The 19,521-nt window shown below is 49.8% G+C and overlaps 2 protein-coding genes across 8 annotated transcripts in view; both read right to left on the reverse strand.

The window, feature by feature from the left end:
• The window catches only part of tpcn2 (two pore segment channel 2), a 28,278-nt gene extending 27,291 nt beyond the window's left edge, over positions 1 to 987 (reverse strand). For 2 of the 4 annotated variants that reach the window (XM_023953819.2, XM_078944788.1), the window contains exon 1: positions 703 to 987. In XM_023953819.2, coding sequence (XP_023809587.1) covers positions 703 to 778 — 76 coding nt within the window. In that variant the 5' untranslated portion in view covers positions 779 to 987. Of the gene's footprint in view, positions 1 to 102; positions 557 to 702 lie in introns of those variants that run through there. The other 2 variants (XM_078944789.1, XM_078944787.1) reach the window with 2 other exon arrangements.
• Positions 988 to 2,421: 1,434 nt separating this feature from the next.
• On the reverse strand, positions 2,422 to 17,933 carry nadsyn1 (NAD synthetase 1). Of its 4 annotated transcripts, none has more exons than XM_023953820.2 (21): positions 17,358 to 17,933; positions 16,594 to 16,654; positions 16,407 to 16,523; positions 16,274 to 16,327; positions 16,111 to 16,200; positions 15,814 to 15,865; positions 15,576 to 15,664; positions 14,590 to 14,707; positions 7,743 to 7,874; positions 7,598 to 7,669; positions 7,308 to 7,432; positions 7,189 to 7,237; positions 7,024 to 7,126; positions 6,792 to 6,960; positions 5,502 to 5,637; positions 5,315 to 5,421; positions 4,885 to 5,016; positions 4,733 to 4,802; positions 4,120 to 4,248; positions 3,873 to 4,049; positions 2,422 to 2,632 (listed from the first exon to the last, which is right to left on the reverse strand). In XM_023953820.2, exons 1-21 carry the CDS (start codon positions 17,440 to 17,442, stop codon positions 2,600 to 2,602), a joined length of 2,100 nt encoding a protein of 699 aa, XP_023809588.1. In that variant the 5' UTR covers positions 17,443 to 17,933; the 3' UTR covers positions 2,422 to 2,599. The 4 variants fall into 4 exon arrangements, with proteins under 4 accessions (XP_023809588.1, XP_023809590.1, XP_023809589.1 ...); XM_023953822.2 differs by having other exon boundaries at positions 15,814 to 15,938; positions 17,358 to 17,504; XM_023953821.2 differs by lacking the exons at positions 15,576 to 15,664; positions 15,814 to 15,865.
• Between the last annotated feature and the right edge of the window lie 1,588 nt (positions 17,934 to 19,521).

Raw genomic sequence — 19,521 nt, forward strand, 5'->3', positions numbered from 1 at the left:
TTTGCTGACACATTAGAATTTCTGCGTTCTGGAAAACCGACCCCTGGGTTACTGTCGCCATGCCAACGGTACAAAGTAAAGGAGCAGCAACATGTGACTCACACCAAGTCAAAGGGTGACATCCCCAAAAAAGTACTTTAAACAGAGGGATGAGAAAATCCGGACAGGAGAACCAGAAGAAACCCGGTTGGGTTCTACAGATCAGGTCCATGAAAGTGTTCATGCAGAGGAACCAGGAAGCTCTGAACCCTGGACCATGAACTGGACCTGCAGCAGGTAGACCTCCACCATCTTCATGTCCACCCCGAACCTCAGTGTGACCTTCAGAACTTTGGTTGGACCTTTCATCACAGACCTGACGGTACCGTCTATGGATCAGAACATCTGCAGAAATCCCACATGGTTCCTCAGTTTCAGATTAAAAACCGAAGGTTCTGTTCAAGTTCTGGTTCCTAAGATTTAGGACTTTGACCCAGATAAGTTCAGAAACTTTTGCTGGAGGATATTCTGGACGCCGCGCGTTACTTTGGTTGAAGTAACGCGACTCTTCCGTGACTGCATGATGCGCGTGTGCGTCACGGAGTTTCACTAAGCCTTAAAGGAAACTTTCCGCTTCAGAACTCCACCGACCCGAAACCTGGTCAGATCCAGAACCCGGGTCTGGCTGCTATGTGCCTCTGGACGGAACCGCGGCCCGCTCACCTGCGTCTGAGGAGTCCGAGTCCGACCGGCCCGAGCCGAACTCCGTGGAGCTGCCCAGCAGAGGGTCTGTTTCCATCCAGAAGTCCAGGCGCGGTTCTGTTCACAGCAGACGGTCCGGACGGGCGCCGCGGCTTTGGACGGCCTCGAGCATGTTTTAGGAAGTGTCTGAGAGACCGCGTCACTCCTGCACAAGCCCCGCCCCCTGCACGAGCCCAGTGCCGGGAGCCCGCGCGGGGCCAGCAGCTGCAGCCCGGCGTTCAGGTCCAGAACGAACCCGACCCCCCCGTCAACAGCATCCATGACGTCACACGTCATGACCTTTGAACTGAAAGACCTTTCCTGAACTCATTTCCGGGTTCATGAAGGAACTCCTTCATCTCAGCGGCTCCAGTCGCCGCAGAATCAGCTGGACCCTGACCAGGGTAGACCAGGTCCACTGTGGACTCATCCCGCAGGACAGCGGCCCAGATTCTCCAGGATGAAGGTTCAGTCAGAAACCAGTTCTTCCCGATCTGACGTGAACACATCAGGAACCTGAACACCTGAAGTCTCATTCCAGCAGCGCTGACGTCAGCCGGAAAGAAGCTTCCTCAGAGACTACTGGTCCTCCAGAACAGCTGATCCTCCAGAACAGCTGGTCCTCCAGAACAGCTGATCCTCCAGAACAGCTGATCCTCCAGAACAGCTGATCCTCCAGAACAGCTGATCCTCCAGAACAGCTGGTCCTCCAGAACAGCTGGTCCTCCAGAACGGTTCCTGTTTTTACTGAGAGGATGGACTTCTTCCAGAAACTTCACCGACTCCAGTTTGTGGTTTTAGGCTCAGATGGACCAGAGTCTTTGTTCTGTGTTTACTAGAAGAACAGTCAGGAACGTTCAGCTACTTTCAGACACACACACAACCCGACATCCCAGCTGTGTGGAGTTTGTATTAGGAAGTCTGGACTGACAGAGACGCATGTTAGAGCAGGACATGCATGAGGGCTGTAAGACAGTGGGGGGGGGGTGCCTTAGGGGGGACAGAGGAGTTCATGGTGGAGGTGGGATCACATCAGGGATCAGCTGTCAGCCACTTCCTGTTTGCAGTGGTGATGAACATGTGTGTGAATGAGAGGAACCCAAGAGGAAGAGTGAGGTTACAGGAAGAAGAGATGAAGGAGGATCTGAAGGGTCGAGGCTCAGCAGTCCAGAGAAACAGAGAGAGTGGAAAAGAAGAGTGCAGGCAGGTTGGAATGGGTGTAGAAAAGTGTGGGGAGAGCAGCCATGTTGTTTCTTAGAGACACTGAGGAAGACAGGAAGCAGAGATGAAGATGAGGTTCTCTCTGGGAGGGACCAGGATGGATCAGGAATGAGGACAGAGGGTTCTGGAGATGGTTGGGACATGTCCAGAGGAGAGACTGAAGGATGCTGAGTCCAGAAGAAGACCAGAGAGGAGGATTCTGGATGAAGGAGGACATGAAGGTAGCTGCTGGTAGAAGATGCAGGAGACAGACGGAGGAAGCTGATTGGCTGGGAGACCCTGAAGGGAAACGCTGGGAGGAAAAGAAGACTGTCTGGATTTGATGCTTGCATTGTTGCCATGGCAACATCTTGTAAGGAGCAGGCTGTTCTCGTTTAACCCCCCCCAAATTTTAGCCTTGGTGACAGAAGTCTTAAACTGTTAACTTCAAAGAAACTTTCCTTCAGAATAAAAGTCTTTTCAGATTCAGAGTCAGGGAGCTTCACATTAAAAGTCTTTTTATTGTAGTTTGAAAACAGGTTTAATCTAGGAGCAGAAAACTTTGGTTCATGGTTTCATGTAGAAACCGTTCATAAAAATAGCATCAATACAGAAACCGATGCGTTCAGGTGCAGTTAGGAAGTTGGAACTCCTGACTGATGATGCGTCTGTCAGCTTCTCACTGCTCTGCCTTCGTTTCCAACTGTGACAACTGAAAAGAAAAGTCGGTTTAAGATGCTCATGACAGCTTTAAAGAGACCTGACAAAACACACACATCTACACAAAACACACAAATATCCACAAACAAACACATAAACAAAAAGTACAAAAGAACACGCCCAATAGTTACAAACTTTTATGCAAACATTTAAACATGTACATCACTGTTCAGCCTAATCTCATAAAGGTTTTGATTTTTTAAGGTGTCCCCCTTCCCAAAAATACGTTGGAGCCAAAAACAAACAGAATCTGATCCAAAGTTCTCTTTTCAGTGGTGTCTTAATGTTTAACCTGTGCAAGAAGTAAAGATTTACAGAGTTAAAAAAAACAAAGCAGTGATCATCTGATCCGATTACAGCATGTGATCTGGTGTGATCTGATATGATCAGGCGATCCTATGTGATCTGGTGTGATCATCTGATCCGTGTGATCATGTGATTCTATGGAGAGTATTTGTCATCCTCCTAACATGAATCTATCATCTGCATAGAGTTCACCTCGGGATCCAGCCGGTGGCTACAGTCCATGACGCCAGCTTAGCATGATGATGATAACAGTGATGGGACGCCGTCATATGTTGTGCTAACAGTTGAGGACCACGTCTCCCCTTCCAGATTGTTTATTTTTGAAGTTTAAACTTGATTAAATCCTTGCCTTTTCTTCAGAGATTTAGTTCTTATTTTGATGAACCGTCATTGAAACAGATGAAGAAGAAGTCCCACACCTAGGTGTGTTTGTTCTCCGCATTTGACCCCTCCCCTGGAGGAACGGTGAGCTGCAGACAAGCTGCGCCCGGGAGACCGTAGCGTTAAGGGTCCCCACTGGGTGATTTGAAGTGCTTATATCAATTGATATGGTAATTTCCCCCAGTACCATTGTTTGTTCCCCTCCGGGAATTGAACCCTGGATTCCTGCGTGGCAGCCCTTTACCTTACCAACCGAGCTACCCAGCCGTTATGGTACTAACGGTCATCACTCTCTAGGCTTTTTTTCAATACTTGTATTTGCAAGGTTGTTGTTCTGACCTGGAGCAGACGAGGCAGCTCCTGAAGGTATCTTAGTCCACTGACACTTGAAAGCACAGAGTCAGCGAAGGTTCAAAGCTTTGTGTTAAGTCAAATGCAGATGTGAGTGTGGTCAATATAAAGGAGGGATCATGATCACTGTCGCCATCGGACGCCAACATTGGTCAGCGTCAATGTTCTCTGAAACAGAGACTATCGCGGCTTACCTGCTCATCGATGGTCTTGAACTGCCACCTCCAGCGAGTGTCGTAGAGGAAAGGTCGCAGGTCGAAGCGGTTGTCATCAGGACTGTAGCTCTCAGCGTGGTAAGACGGCGTCACTGTGGTCATCTTGTGACGGTTCACAGAGTACATCCTGAAGAAACGTTTGACCTTTTGAGCCACCTGAAGGAGAAAACCAAACAGTGAGCGCAGCGGACGGAGGCCGACACGGCGACGTGAAAGCAGGACTGACCTCTGCCGGTGACAGAACGTCCTTCCACGCCTGGATCAGCTTACAGAACATGCTGAACGGGCCGCATTTGGAGATCTTCCTCAAACGTCCGATCACAGACAGCTCGGAGTACGTCATGCCCATGTCGGCCTGCAGGGGGACGGAACCAGGGCTGGTTTGCGTCTTCTACAAGCTTCTGGTCGGGTCAGAACCGACCTCTCTTTGCTGGAGGGGTCATTGGGGGGAGGGGGTCCCTCTGAGCAGCCTCTGTGAACTGCTGCAACTCTGGGTTTGAAGTTCTGCAGGACCGACCCGACGCGTCTCATGCGCCTTTCACTGCTGTCCCCACTCAGAGAACAGAACCCCCACCCCCCCTACCAACACACACACCACCAGTTCCTCATTCAATGTGGGGATGTGGGCATGGCGGCTTCGTGAGTTAGGCGCCAGGAAACCATGATGGTGCTGACGACATCACCGAGGCCTCACAGGCCTTTGATTCTCTCGTCTCATAAACCGGCAGAATCGTTTTCGCTCTTTTTTTTCATTTTTGTGTCAAACGGAAAAATGATCTTCTAACGACACTTTCTTCAGAAAAAAGAAGAAACCGACTCGTGTTTAGTTTGGTGCTCACCTCATCCGTCTGGGACACCTGTCCATCGGTTAGCGGCTCAAGCTCAGCGGTGGGCGGAGCCTTTAGGATGCTGCAGAGAGAGCAGAAAAGAATTGCCCCGCTGCCGTCTCTGGGAGCCCGGCTGGAAGGATCCGGTTGGGAGTGAGCCTCACCCGTCCAGAGCACTGAGCTGGAAGCGGTCTGCACAGTACCGCAGGAACCCCCGCAGGTCCGTCTTACTGATGCCACCAATGGGGTTGATGTCTGCGCTGGAGCAGTCGTATTTGGTGAAGTACCCGGTCAGGCTGAAGAACAGGAACAGAAGGTTCAGTCCAGATGATCCAGGTGAGCGGGAACCCATGCCAGCCAAGGTCCCACTCATGTGATCCACCTCAGGACACGCCTCCAAAAATCCCGATCATGTCCATAAAGTGACCAACAGACGCCGTGTCCTTTAGCATCGTTAGCCAAAGGTTAGCATATCTAGCTGTCATGTAGCAGCACTTCCAGCTTTCAGGGCTTTTAGCATCGTTAGCATTTGGTGCCACTTATCATTAGACAAACTGTGTGTGTGTGTGTGTGTGGGGTGGGGTGGGGGTTAACCTCTCATCAACATTGGCAGAACCCAGAACCAACAGACCCCCGGGTCTCCCGCGGGCCCACAGGCTCAGCTGGGCGAACAGGTAAGCTAACACCATCCTGACCCGGGCCTGGAACACAAACACACCTTTCCAAACGCCCTGCCTCCACCTGAACAGGAAGTGAGCTCAGAGCTTATGGGGGGGGTCACCTGCACATTCTGCAGAGCCAGGTTCTCTCGGTGGCTCCCCCCTCTGGCACGGAAGCAAGGCCAGTGTCCGGTTACAGCAGAGAAGATTCCCAGAATGCCTTTCACTGCGGCGTCGATGCTGAAGTTCAGGTGTGTGCTGCAAGGAAGAGCAGAGTGAGTGTGCACGTCACGTGCACAGCAGGCAGAGGCAGCAGCTTCCATGGATAAGAATCCCAAATGAAACAATTATGGATCCAGGAAGAAGAAAACTAAAACCTACCAAAATAAAAGCATCTGAAAAGGAGTCGGTACAGGCAGGAAGGGGGCGGGGCTTCCCACTGATCAAATCAAACTTTATTCATGCAACACTTTTCCTCTAACAACATGACACAAAGTGCTTTACATTAAAACAAAATAAACTAGAAGGAGCTGCATTTCCAGACGAAAATGCAGGGTTGAATGCTGTATTGCTGAAAGAAAGCTTAATTTGTTAAAGAAATGGCTGAACAGAGCGGAAAGAGCTCAACATTTTAAAAGTAAATGGTTAAAATAGGCGAAAAACTGTAAAAGAAGTTAAGCACAAGGATTCCCTATGTATTTTAATGGAGCAAAAATCCTGGAAAATCCTGGAATATCTTAAAAAGTTCAATGATTTGAATGACCAAAAGTAATAACTGTAATAAGTTGAAAGAGTTGAACATTTTAATAGTTGAATGGTTAAAAAATTTGAAGTGTCCGAACCGGGCCTCGAACCGGGAACCTCATGCACCATAACTTCCCTATGTATTTTAATAGGGCAAAAAATCCCGGAAAAAATGGAATATCTTAAAAATTTGAAGGATTTGAAAAACCAAAAGTCATAGCGTTAATTAGCTGAAGGAATTGAACAGTCTAAAAGTTGTATGGTTAAAATAGGTTAAAATTGTAGAAGGAGTTAAGTGCAGAAAAACGGCGGAAGATATATAGAAGAAGAATAAATAAAGAGAAACAGGAAAACAAAGGGTTGAATGCTTTACAGCATTCAACCAATAATATAAAAATAAGCAGAAAAGTGAAGATAGAGCCCCCTCCCCCCAAACTGATGGGGGTCGACAGCAGGAAATGGGCTGAGCATCCAAACAAATGTTGCTTGTTGGAAACCTCCCTCTCTTCTCAGAGCCGGCTGGTCACTGGACCATCCAACTCAGTGGGTCTGAGCATCTGAGGTCTGCAGGCTGGTCACAGGTCCAGGATCAGCTTTGGACCCGACCCATTTCACTAGTCTTATGGGCCCGGCACCACAGCCTCACAGACGGAAGAGCGGAATCGAACCTGCCAATCTGGGCGGCCAGCTCTCTGGCTCTGCTGCGCGTGTCTTCTGAGGAGTTTTCGCTCGACATGTAGCAGGTGGTGAAGACCCGCCCACACAGCTCCTTGGGGTCCTGCGGGTCGTACGACGTGTCGCCCACGACCCGGCGGACGTCCTCCAGAACCTGCAGGTCTGTGAGAAGTCAGTAAGAGTTGCACTGAGCATGCTCAGACCTTTAAAGTGGGCCGGACTCACTTCCATCCGCCACCGCGGCGCAGAGCAGCGTGCACATGCTGTGCACGATGCAGGCGGTGGAGGAGCTGTCCACGCCGCCGCTCAGAGGCAGCAGGAACCCCGCCTGAAACCCAACCAGAACGTCAGCACCCCCTCAGCCCGCCGGAACCGAAGCGGCCGGCTCACCTGTCCGCTCCTCCGGAGGTAATCCCACAGCCAGCAGGCCGGACCCAAGCTGTGGAGGAAGCCAGGAGTCACACCTCCGCTCAGAGAGCCCCGCCCCCACACACACCTGACGGCCGCACCTGATCTCCTCCTCCGGGGTGTGGAACCGCCACTGCAGGGGCTGCTGGGTCGGCAGGAAGACATCGTCGCTGGTCGATAAGGAAAAGTCCACTTTGACCCGCAGAAACGCTTGGGTCTCGCTTTTCTGAGACCAGAACCAAGCAGAGAGGTTCTGACGTGAGGAACCGTTTCTCTGAACTTCAAACTTTTTAACATGAAACCGCCTCCGGTGGTCGTTTGGGGAACGGCAGCCGGGTTGGTTTGTGTCTGAGGGTGGGGGCGGGGCTCTGCGTCTGGATTGGCAGCTCACCATGGCGGGCTGGAGGTGCTCTCCTCTGTAGCTGCGGACGTCCTCCAGGTCCAGAGTGGCCGTCACCACTTCCTGGAACACAAACGCTCAGGTGATTCTGACGAGCAGCTGCGGTCGCCACGGCAACAGCTGCCTGCAGACTCACCACGTCGTCCAGGGAAAACTGGTCGCCCCGAGCAACCACGTCCCCGTTCACAGCCACCATGGCACAGCCGTCATAGTAGACCCGGTCCCCGTCGCAGCCTCTCTGGTTGGCGTACAAGTAGATGCCCCCAGTCTGAAACCCCGCCCCCAAAGGTTAGACGCTCGGCAACCATTCAGTTCTGTTTCTATATAGCTCTACTGCAGGAGACCCATTTATCGAATTCTTTGAATCACCTTATGTGCTGCTTACAATTTCCAGTTATATACTCTGCCAGTTACAACTCCAAACAACGAGGAGTTGCTGTTTTAATTAATAAAAATCTTAATTTTACTCATAAGGATACAGTTACTGACCCAGAAGGCAGATTTGTAATCATTAATATATCCATTCAGAACAAGGACTTTTGTATAGCGAGTGTATACGGTCCTAATTTTGACGACTCTTCCTTCTTTCACAGATTCTTCACCTCACTCTCAGTCCACTCTGACTCCACAATCATTATAGGAGGAGACTTCAACCTTGTTTTGGACCCTGAACTTGACAGACTCAGCACAGCAGCAAACCAGCGTACATGGCGATCTGCAAGTATTCTAAAGCAGTACATGAATGATCTGGGTCTCTGCAACGCGTGGCGCTCATGTCATCCAAACACTAAAGGGTTCACCTTTTTTTCTCCAGTTCACTATTCACACTCCCGTTTAGACTATTTATTAATCAGTAACTCTCTTTTAAAAAATATTCAAAGCTCCAATATCCATCCAATTATTATCAGTGATCACGCACCAGTCTCTGTAAACATTTCTAGGGAAAAATCCACACCCTCTGGTACAACCTGGAGGTTTAATACGTCTCTGTTAAAGGACCAGGAATTTCTTGAATTCTTTAAAAAAGAGTGGGCAACCTTCTTAGACTTCAACAATACTCCCGATATTTCACAGTGTCTTCTTTGGGAAACAGCAAAGGCAGTCATGAGAGGGAAAATCATTTCTTATTCAACGCACAAAAAACGCAAAGAGAAAGCAGATTTATTAGAATTAGAAAATAAAATCAAAACCCTGGAGACTGCTTCTGCTGCTTCTGCACAGGAACACATTCTGGGAGATCTGAAAAATTTAAAGCTGCAGTTAAATGACATCATTAATAAACAAACACAATTTCAAATACAAAGGCTACGACTTGAAAGATTTGAAAACTCTAATAAATCTGGCAAATTTCTGGCTAATCAGCTTAAAATTAACAGAGAAAAATCATCAATCACCTCTATTATGGACCAAACAGGAAATGTCACCCATGACCCGGTCAAAATTAATAACGCATTTGAAAACTTTTATAAAAACCTGTACACACCGCAGATCAATCCGTCAGAGCAAAGTATTGACTCATTTCTTAATAATGTAAACCTACCCAGGCTAAATGAGGATCAAATCACAAACTTAGACTCTCCGCTCTCGCCGTCTGAACTTCATGAAGCTCTGTTACTTATGCCCAATGGTAAAGCACCAGGGCCTGACGGCTTTCCTGCTGAGTTTTATAAAGAATTCTGGGAACAACTGGCACCAACATTTTATAAAACTGTCACATCTATTAATGAGAGCCAATCAATGCCACCTAACATGAACTCAGCCAACATAATTCTTCTTCTAAAACCAGACAAAGATCCCACTAGTCCTTCAAGCTATCGCCCCATTTCTTTAATCAATGCAGATGTAAAAATTATCTGCAAAGCACTAGCACAGAGAATAGAAAAAATCACTCCTCACATAATTCACTTCGACCAGACTGGATTCATCAAAGGCAGACACTCGGATGACAATCTCCGAAGACTTGTTAATATAATAGACTTTGCCACCATTAAAAACCAGGAAATGACGGTACTATCGCTGGATGCTGAAAAAGCCTTTGACAGAGTTAATTGGAAGTTCCTTATTGCTGCCCTCCATAAGTTTGGTTTTGGAGAAGCATTCATCAATTGGATCAAAATATTATATCACAACCCCAATGCATCAGTTAGAACTAATAAACAGACTTCAAACAGGTTTTTTCTTGGAAGAGGAACCAGACAGGGCTGCCCACTCTCTCCTTCTCTTTTTGCTATATTCATTGAGCCTTTAGCTGCAGCAATAAGACAGAATGAGAGCATTATAGGAATAAAAACCAAACACAGCCATCATAAAATTAGTCTTTATGTGGATGACATATTACTGTTTTTAAGGAATTTACATTCTGTAAATGAAACAGCAATGATCATAAATGAATTCTCCTCCATATCAGACTATTCCATTAATTGGAATAAGTCTGTTTTATTACCACTCAACAGGAATATGGAACAAAGACTCACAATTCCAGTTAAAACAGGAAATATCAAATATCTGGGTATCTACTTTTCCCCCAAACTATCAGAACTGGTGCAGCTAAACCACACCCCATTACTGAAAAACATACAGGACGATCTAACACGCTGGACCAACCTGCCTCTGTCCCTTATGGGCAAGGTAGCCACGGTTAAAATGAAAATCTTACCCAAAGTTAATTATCTCTTCTCAATGATTCCCACACAACCGCCATTAAAATGGTTCAAAACATTAGACTCATCCATATCAAGCTTTCTATGGAACAACAAACCTGCAAGAATTAGTCTAAAAACTTTAAAATCTGCAAAAAGCTGTGGAGGATTAGAACTACCTAATTTCCACAAATACTTTCTTGCAAATAGATTACAATATATCTTAAAATGGTTAAAAAATAATCCAGAAACCAACTCATGGTTAGACTTGGAACAGGTGTTATGTGGAAAGATCAACCTGTCACAGCTACCATTTATTAGCCAAACAGTTAAAAAACAGGATTGTTTCAAAAGCATTAATATAAATGCCACCTTAACAGCCTGGTGGGAATTTCTCAAAATATCAAAATCATCAATTCAACCGTGCAAAATGACACCCATCTGGAACAACCCGGACATCCTTATTAACAAAAAAATGATTCACTTCCCAGCTTGGCAAGCAGGGGGCATAAAACAACTAGAGCACGTAATTATTAATAGAAGATTCATAACTCCCCAGGAACTTCAAGACAAACATGGAATAAATAACTTCTTGGAATATCAGCAACTTAAATCAAGTATTACTAAAAAGTATAAAATTAAAGACGACGATTTAAAGCTACCAGATGTAGTTACCACTCTGATTAATTTTTCAATGAATAGAACTCTCTCCAAAATATACAAACTTTTATGTAATTTAGATAATAATATTTCACTTCCGACAACAAAATGGGATGCGGATTTGAGCATCAGCACAGATGAAAGCTTCTGGTCAGAACTTTGTCTAAACACCTTTAAACTGACAAAAAGTCCAAATCTGCAGCTAATCCATCTCAAAACTCTTCACAGAATTTACTACACTGGACAGAGGATGTTCAAGATGGGTCTCAGTAACTCAGACATTTGCGAGCACTGTGATAATAATCTACCCGACAATTACATGCATGCACTATGGTTCTGCACGCCTGTCCAGGCTCTCTGGCAGCAGGTATGTGCCGATCTATCAGTCTGGCTTAAGGTTTCAATCACTGCCTCACCGTCACTTTGTGTGCTTGGTGACATGAGTGCCATCGATATAGAAGAAGGATTAGCATCTATCATTTTCATAACTCTTTGTATTGCCAAAAAAAACTATTTTAATAAATTGGAAAAACAAGAAAAATATAAACATAAGTCAACACAGAAATCTGCTGTTTGATCATATCAGCTTGGAAAAAATGTCAGCCCAAAGCTCAAGTAACTTTGAAAGAATTCAGTCTCTCTGGTCTCCTGTGGTTGACTCCATGACTTAGGGGGTGGGGGGCTTGGTCGTCGCTGCTCCTTGCCCTTCTGCCGTGGTTTGGGGTGGGGGTCGGGGCTTCCGGTGCCTGGCGGGGGCGGTGGGGGGCTCCGTTGGTCGGGGGGTCGGGTCCGGTGCCTGGGTGGGGCGGGCTGGGGCGCTGCGTGGTCCTCTGGGCTTGGGTGTGGGGGTGCGTGGTGGGGGGGTGGGGTGGTGGTCTGGCTTGGCTTGGGGGGGTGGTCCCTTTGCCTGTGCTGGGGGGGGTTGGCGGGGGGCCCTGCTCGGGTGGGGGGGGCCCAGCGGCGCCGGATGGGCTGCCCATCTGCACCTGGGGCTGGGATCGGCCCTTCCCTGGCTCTGGGACGGGACGGGACAACCCTCTCGGGGCCCCCGGTCGCTCTGGGTGTCACCCGCTTCGGCTGCGGGGTCTGGGGTGGGGTGGGGTGGGGGGCTTGTCGGCCCTGTCCTGTGGGGGGGCGTTCTGGGGGGGAGGGGGGGCCCATTATTAGTACGGGTCGGGGGGGCTAGCGGGTCGGGGTCTCCGCTGAGGCAATCAGTGGTTGCCTCGGCCGGTTGGCCTCCTCGGTCCCGTCGAGGCCTGACCAGAGCTCTTCTAGGGCCGGCGTCTGGGGGTGGGGGCCTGGGCTTGCTCCGGGGGGGGGCAACGCTTTCTGGCTCCTCTCTCTCTGTGTGGGGTGGGTGGTGCCGGGCCTGGGGTGAGGGCGCCTCCGGGGGTGGGCCCCTGGGCTGGGTGGCCCTGGCCCCTTTGCTGGGGGTGGGCTGGGGGACGGCTGTTTGACCACCGGGGGGACAGTCTACCAGCTGTCCCCAACTTACCCCCTTCCTTATATAACGTCATATTAGGGTGAGGGGGTGGGGGGTCTAGCCTGCGATGCGCCTTGGGGGGGGCTACTTGGGAGTGGCCCCCCTCCTATGGTTGCCGTATGGAGTGGGCCCCCCCTCTTTCGGTTTTATTTGCACCTTAGACATGTAGGGTCCTTGGTAGGGGGGGTGCTTGGACATCACTGCAAGCAAGCAGCAGATGTCCTCCTGGCACCCTACCCGCCAATTTTAACCGCACCTTAGACATTTAGGGCCCCTTGGTGTGGAGGGTGAGGGGACATCACTGTGAGTAATCAGGAGATGTCCCCTTAGTGCCATACTCGCCAATTTTAACTGCACCCCCCTTAGTACACACACCCCTCCCCCTTCAATATATACATTCAAACATAAACACACACACATGCACACAAACACCCTCTCAAACACCCATACACGCACACACATTTTACAAGGAAGGTGGGACCTGGGTCCATCTGTCCCCTACCCCTTCCCTGGTGGGGGGTGCGGGCCCCTTGGCGATGGCGGCCGTGTCCCTTGGGTGCCGGCTCCCTGGGCCCGGCGGTGCTCTCTCCGCGCGGTGGGGGGGTTCATATTACACCTGAGCCGGGGGTGTTCGTGTCCCTGGGGGGTGGGTCCTGGTCCTTGCCCCTGGGCGCTGGGCCCCGCCAAACTTCCAACATGGCCGAGCCTGGTCGGGCCATATTTATAACATCCCTTGTGGGCCGCCCTTTTTTCCCCGGGGTTCCCCCCTCCTGGGCGGGGGCGGCGGGCCCCTGCCTTGCTCCTACCTGGACCAACCGTGGGCCGGGTGGGTGGCTGCCTGGAGTGCGGAGCGGGTCTCCCTTGGGGGGTCCTGGCTCGTACCTGGGGTCGGGGCGGGGGGATGCCCGGAACTCCTGGGTGGTGGTGGGGTGCTCGTCTGGGGCTGTGGGCGTCCCTCTCCGGTGGGGCCCTGCGTTGGGCTCTTCCGGCGCGGCGGGGGGCTGCTTTCCTGGCTGGGCTGGGGCGGCGCTCTCTTTCCCTCTGCGCCTCCCTGCTCTCTGGCTCTGGGGGCCTCGCGGCGGTCCTGCTGGCCCTGGCCTGGGTGGCGGTCTTGGTCGCCCGGGGGGCGGTTGTTCCCTGCCTGTTCCCGTGTGGCGTTGGGGGAATTCCGGCTGCCGCTGCTGCTGCGGCGGGGGTATGGGTGTGGGGGTGGCTGGGCGCTCCTCCTCCTTCTTTTCACATTCCACCATCCATTTTAGAAGAACATAAACACTCACCTGAGCACAGGTGTTAGCTCACCTTTGCACTAATAGTTTGCATGATTGAATGACTGAAAGATTTCACACTAGTTGGTTTTAAGGCATAGGTATGCGTTCGTGAACACTATCTGTTTTGTGTACATGTTGACATGTGGACATTTTTGCGGCTAGCAGGTGTGTTGATAATATTTGAGTGTGTGTGAACAGGCCCCGCCCTTTTTGTACTACATTTGAACCGTACCGTAACGATAAACAACCAGTAAACCTGTCTGCTCTATGCTGCTTCATGGTCTTACCCCCCTTCCCCTCCTATTATCACCCTCCTACCCCCCCCTCTCTCTAACGTCCCTCTCTCTTCTTCCCCTCTTTCCTTTTCCGTCCGGTCCAACACCAAAGATTTTCAAACATGATTGAAATTAATAAAGTTTGGCCTCAATTACAAAAGGGGTTTATTCAGACATACCTTTGGTTTGTCTGAAGATGAATAACCCCTCTTGTTAAAATAAAATATGTCCAACACAAGAGGCCCTCAGCTCTCATCTGTCTGCCCAGCTGTTGGACAGGACAAGTTAAAAAAAAAAAAAAAAAAAAAAAAAAAAAAAAAAAAAAAAAAAAGAAGAAACAGAACCCCACTGCAGAAGTACTGAGTGTTAGAACCTGAACCTCGGCAGGTGACGGCGGACCCGAGAACCCTGACCCAGATGGGGAGGGGGGGCAGTCAAAAACGACCAAACATGGAACCGATTTGAAATTTAACCCTTTAAACGCCACAAGATTCAACCTGTCAATCATTTTCCAGGCGGGGGGGGGTGCACGCCAGCAGTCCAGACATCAGTTCTGCGTTCAGTGTTTTTGTAAACAACAGGAAGTGAGAGGAAAGGGGCGTGTCTTGTTTATAATGTTGGAGAACGTGGCAGTGGAGCTGGCAGAACTGGCGGTTACCTTGGCGGTGGCGGAGCGGATCAGGTGGACTCGTTGGTCGGCTTTGCGGAGCTCGTGGTGACTGGCTGAGGAGTTGGTGAAGATCTCCACGCCGTCCCGGCCCATGTGGATGTGGGGGCTGAGGAACACAGCAGCTTCAGCTCAACCGCTGCACAGAACTCCACACAAGGAATGAAACATTTCCAGTCGTTTTAAAGCTCACAGGTAACAAAACAATTCTGGGACATAAATAAACATTGAAGCCCATGATGTCACTTCCTGACAGGTCAAAGGTTAAGCCTGAATTCCAGAGCAGACGTTTACGTTGACAGGTCTCAGTCAGAAGCTTCACATGATGAGGAAGACCGCTGACTCAGCACACAACCACCTGCACAGCAGGACAGTCGCTGAGGAAGCTGGCTGTTCACGGAGCGCCGCGTCCACGGATGGCGGAGGAGCCTCAGCGCGGAGAACCGCCGCCTGGAGACTGTTAGCAGGAGACCCCCCTCCTGAGGCAGGAGTCTGAGGACCAAGAACCTTCAAAGACACGCCGCCGCACGCCGCACTCCTCCACTGCTCCTCCAGAGACAGTCGCACCGGGACGGAGGAGACGGGACTCAAGCTGTTGGTCTGTGCAGCTCTGGGCCTTGGGGAACCTGTTCTCCATGTTCTCCTGCAGATGTGACGGAGTGTGACTGCAGCTACGAGGACAAACATCTCCTCCTTGATGTTCAGAACCAGCTGCTGGAGAAGGTCCGAACCGGCAGAGAATGTTTAGCCAAAAGACGAAGGGGCGGAGCTTCAAGCTCCTGATCTCCAAGATCACATAAAGATGTAGGAAGCAGGAGGTTCTGGTGAAGAAAAGACAGGTGGAGGGAGCAGACCCGCGGTTCTGCAGGTGAAGCTGAAGAACCGGGCCAACAGACGGTCCTGCTGACAGCAGAAATCCTCTGGACAGTTGGTTCCTGTGCTTCGGGACCGGAGGTCCGGATGAAGACGCCTCTTACCTGTCGGGGTTCCACAGTTCTGCACACATCTCGGTTCCGATGCAGGTATCCTTAGTGGACAGAACGCAGTCTCCAAACGGGACGGTGTCCTGAGGAGCATGGGGGGGTTAGTGTACCACAGCTGCAGTGAAGGAAAAGGAAGTTTGGGACGTTTTTCCTGGACTTTGGACTAAATGTTGACTTTTGGGAGGATTTCCTTGAAAACTGATGTTTGGTATAAAAAATAGAACTATCTGACCTGTCCTGTGACCTCCTGGATCATCCTGGGCAGGAAGTAGTCCTCCACATGCCTGAAAGAAGCAGGAAGTCCCATGAGGTCACCTGATGACGTCACCGTCCCGCTGAACCGAAGCGCGGTCCTTCCTGTTTCAGTGACGCCGCAGACGTTTGAAATTCCACCGGAACAGGATTTTCTATTAGACTTTTACTTTGAAATTCTGCTTTTAATCTTCCTGCATCACTTCCTGCTGCTTGGCTTCAGCCCTTCGAGCTGCTCTGCTGCTCTTCCAGTTTGATCCCAGGAGCGAGGACTGACCTGGGCCGGTTCCACGGCGAGAACCAGCGCATCTCCCTGTAGACCCCAGAGTTGGCCATCAGCATCTTGGGTCTGATCAGCAGGATCTTCCTGCAAGGGGGGGCAGAAGCTTTTCTAGAACGTGGACATGAACAGGTACGGTCCTCCTAAAGCGGCGCCGTACCTGTTCAGGAAGAGGACCCGGCAGTTGTAGCGCACGTTGTGATGCATGACGGGCCTGGGGGGGCACAAAGGTTCAAAGGTGAAACGCTCCCCTGACCTTCAGGTGACCTCCAGGAGGAGCAGCTGACACCCACATCCCCACGTCACAGATGATGTCCTGAGTGACAGGAGATTCCAGCAGAACCTTCAGGGCCTGGAAGCTGTGCAGCAGCGTGTCCGACTCGTAGAAGTGGTCCGCACATCCGTAACCACTAGGGGGCGCAAACACAGCAGCTCAGTTTGGCTCCACAGGACGGCGCCGTTCACGCGTCACGTCCTCACCAGATCTCCAGCTCCGGACCCAGGCGGTACTTGGCTCCGCCCGCTTTAGCCGCCTCCACGCCTGCAGAGACACGCAGAGCAGCGTGACACAAAACGAGGACGCCACCGCGGCGTCCACACAGCTGCCGTCACCAAAACCACTCCCCACAAAGTAACGTTAACCAGGAACGTAACTAACTGAGTCAGTTACTGTAACAGGTCAGTCTCTCAGTCCGAGTCCGGTTCAGGTTCACTACACTGTGTCACAGAACTAGACTGAGTGACTGTGACCCCCAACCCCCCCAGTAGAAAATGGTTTATTCCAGCTCCAATCAAGTGAAGTCAATTCAGTCGCCACTTTTTCCTGAAACGGACACCGCCATGTTGGAGTCAGACGTGGTCAGTGATTGGTCCGAGTTAAGGACAGTCTCACCAATCAGGAGAGAGCTTTTTGGAAGGCCACACCCCTACCACATGAACGCCAGCTAAATTTAATCTGTCAAACGATTTGAGCGTTGAACGTGGGCGCCAGCAGGCTCCACCTACTTTTATTGAGGCGTCTGATTGGTCCGTTTGAACTACAGAAAAAATATCATAAAGAATGTGTTTTATCAAGATGTTAAAGTTATCAGATCCAGAACGGTTCTCCTGACCAATAGAATGCCTGACAGCTGGGATCTTTCTCTATAGACGTCTGTGAGGGCACTTCCGGTTTGGAAGGCCAGGGGGCGGGGCCTCTCAGTCCAGTTCTCCGATACCGGCAGAGGTTTCAGAACAGAATTTACTTCTCAGGATTCGCTCCGTGTTTCCTTCAAAGTCCAGAACCCACTGGTTCAGCGCGCACGTGGCCACCGTCACCTTCCTGCCCATCTCTGCCGGGTCACGTGAGCCACAGTCGTAGAAGAAGCAGCTTCCTCTGGGACAAACAGCAGAACCCGACCAGAACTCCGCGAGTCTTCCTCCTCCTCCTCTTCTTCTGCTGCTGCAGGCTGAGATCTCCTCCGAGAGCTGCGCCTCCTCTGGACGAGGAGTGGAATGACACGCACGGATCACATCAGCGGGTTCAGTCAGTCGGTTCTGCCGAACCGATCCAGACCTGATCTGGATGAAGAAACTCTGGTTCTGAATGGACCAGAAGCTCTGTGGAGAGAAGATGAGCTGAAGGCAGGAACCTCTGGTTCTGGTTCCTCCCGGAGAAGAAGATTCTTTGAGGTTCTGCACAGAAGTTGGATCCGATCCAGTCAGGTTTCTGGATAAGAACCGGGTCTGAGCTGGGAGAGCATCTTAAAAGCACGTTATGGGTTCTGTTTCTCCGCCGTCTTTGGGCTGATGAGTCCACTCATCTGCCTTCCAGAACTGTGGAATACCGGTCCGGCTCCACGCGGCGTGGAGGTTCGGGTAGACGGCGAATCACGTGACGGATGGAAAGGAGGCCTCGCTACGTCACACGACTCATGGAGCACATGGATGGTCGCTGTTTGAACAGAACCGGGCTTTACAATGGACTGAACGCTGGTGCCGGTGTGGGTTCATCGTTGTGGTGGAAATCCTGGCTCTTAGGAGGTTCTGCTGGATCGGCTCACTAAAAAAAGTTCTTTAGGTTTTTTGTTGCTTTATATAAGATTATGCATAAAATGAAAACTAGGGTTAAAAATAGCATGAATGTTGTTTCTTCCTTCCAGATCAAAACAAAACCAGCCGTTTGGGTTTCAACGCTTTACGTTTCTGAAGTGAATCAACACAAAACATTGGAACCAGAACCCAGAACCAAAGTTCAGAAAACCTTTCATTGAGTGAGAAACCAGAAGTCTCGGCTTAGAGGAGCTGATCTAGTTTCCTCTGTTCTGGAGGGGATCCTCTCGAGTTCACAACATTGCTCCTCTGTTTGTCAAAGAGAGCCCCCAGAGGTCTACAGCAGTGTGGGGGGGCCCGCGTGAGGCCTGGGAACTGCTCTATAGCTACAGATTGATGTGGTTTAGCGGGTAACCGCCGCGCCCTGAATCAGCTTCACAACTAGCATGCTAAGCTGGCAATGAGAAGAAATGGGCTTAAACTTAATCCTTAGCCTTAATAAACTTATCATACACATATATGAAGACCCCCCAATTGAGAATATTTACTAACTAATTCAAACTGGATTTGGAATCACTGGAGCACCAAAACTCCAACACTAGACTGAACTTCCCTTTAGAATCTGGAGCTGAAACATTTCTTTGCTCAGATCTACTTTGATTTGTTTGGTTGTTTCATGCTGCAGTGGCCTCCTCTGTTCGACTGCAACAACGGTATTGGGAAGTCTGCAGTTCAATAGAAAAGCAAACGGCATGCTAAGCTAGCATCACAAAGCAAACTGGGGGGTTATTCCAGAAGGCCCGTTTAAACTCCCCTGACTTTAAGCCTGAACTCTGGCTGAAATCCACCTGAACTTGCTTACTCTGGGTATGTCGGTTCCAAAGACCGGATATGAGTTAGCGTAATTACGCTCCACTTGGTAACCCTGGGTTAATGCACGTGCACAGCAGGTACATAAAGACATTCTCAATGGATCGCAGATTTACGGAGTCACCATGGACACGTGGAGAAAAAAAGAAAGAGAGGCTATACTTCAGTGAGACGGAGTCAGGGATTAATGACGGCGTATGAAGATTATAATTACGTCCATCAATAAAGTAATATGACTGCATCATCAGCAAAAGAAAGAGTTTCTGCTTGTAGTAGAAGAACAAAGTAAAAGCAGGAGTTTCTATCTCATTTCCAATTACATTATGATGTATATATACAAAACTTATAAAACTTAGATGAATTACTTCAATTGGTAACAAGTAATGGAGTTAAATTTATTAAACCTAATTTATCTATGTATCTAACCAAGTCAATAATTGTTTTTACAACTCTAATTTACATATTTATCTAACTAAATGTCATTTTACTCCAATTCAATTAATGTTT

The sequence above is a fragment of the Oryzias latipes genome, chromosome 3 (genome assembly GCF_053564925.1).
Source record: "Oryzias latipes strain Hd-rR chromosome 3, Olatipes_Hd-rR_3.1".
Lineage (NCBI taxonomy): Eukaryota > Metazoa > Chordata > Actinopteri > Beloniformes > Adrianichthyidae > Oryzias > Oryzias latipes.

Bases quoted from the DNA above. Each gene is read 5' to 3' on its own strand.
- nadsyn1 (XM_023953820.2), bottom strand. From the start codon at position 17,442: ATGGGCAGGAAGGTGACGGTGGCCACGTGCGCGCTGAACCAGTGGGTT. The intron at 16,201-16,273 runs GTACGGCGCCGC...CCCCCCTTGCAG, and splicing joins CGGGTCCTCTTCCTGAACAG to GAAGATCCTGCTGATCAGAC. The intron at 7,433-7,597 runs GTGAGCTGCCAA...TTCTGGTCTCAG, and splicing joins AGCACCTCCAGCCCGCCATG to AAAAGCGAGACCCAAGCGTT.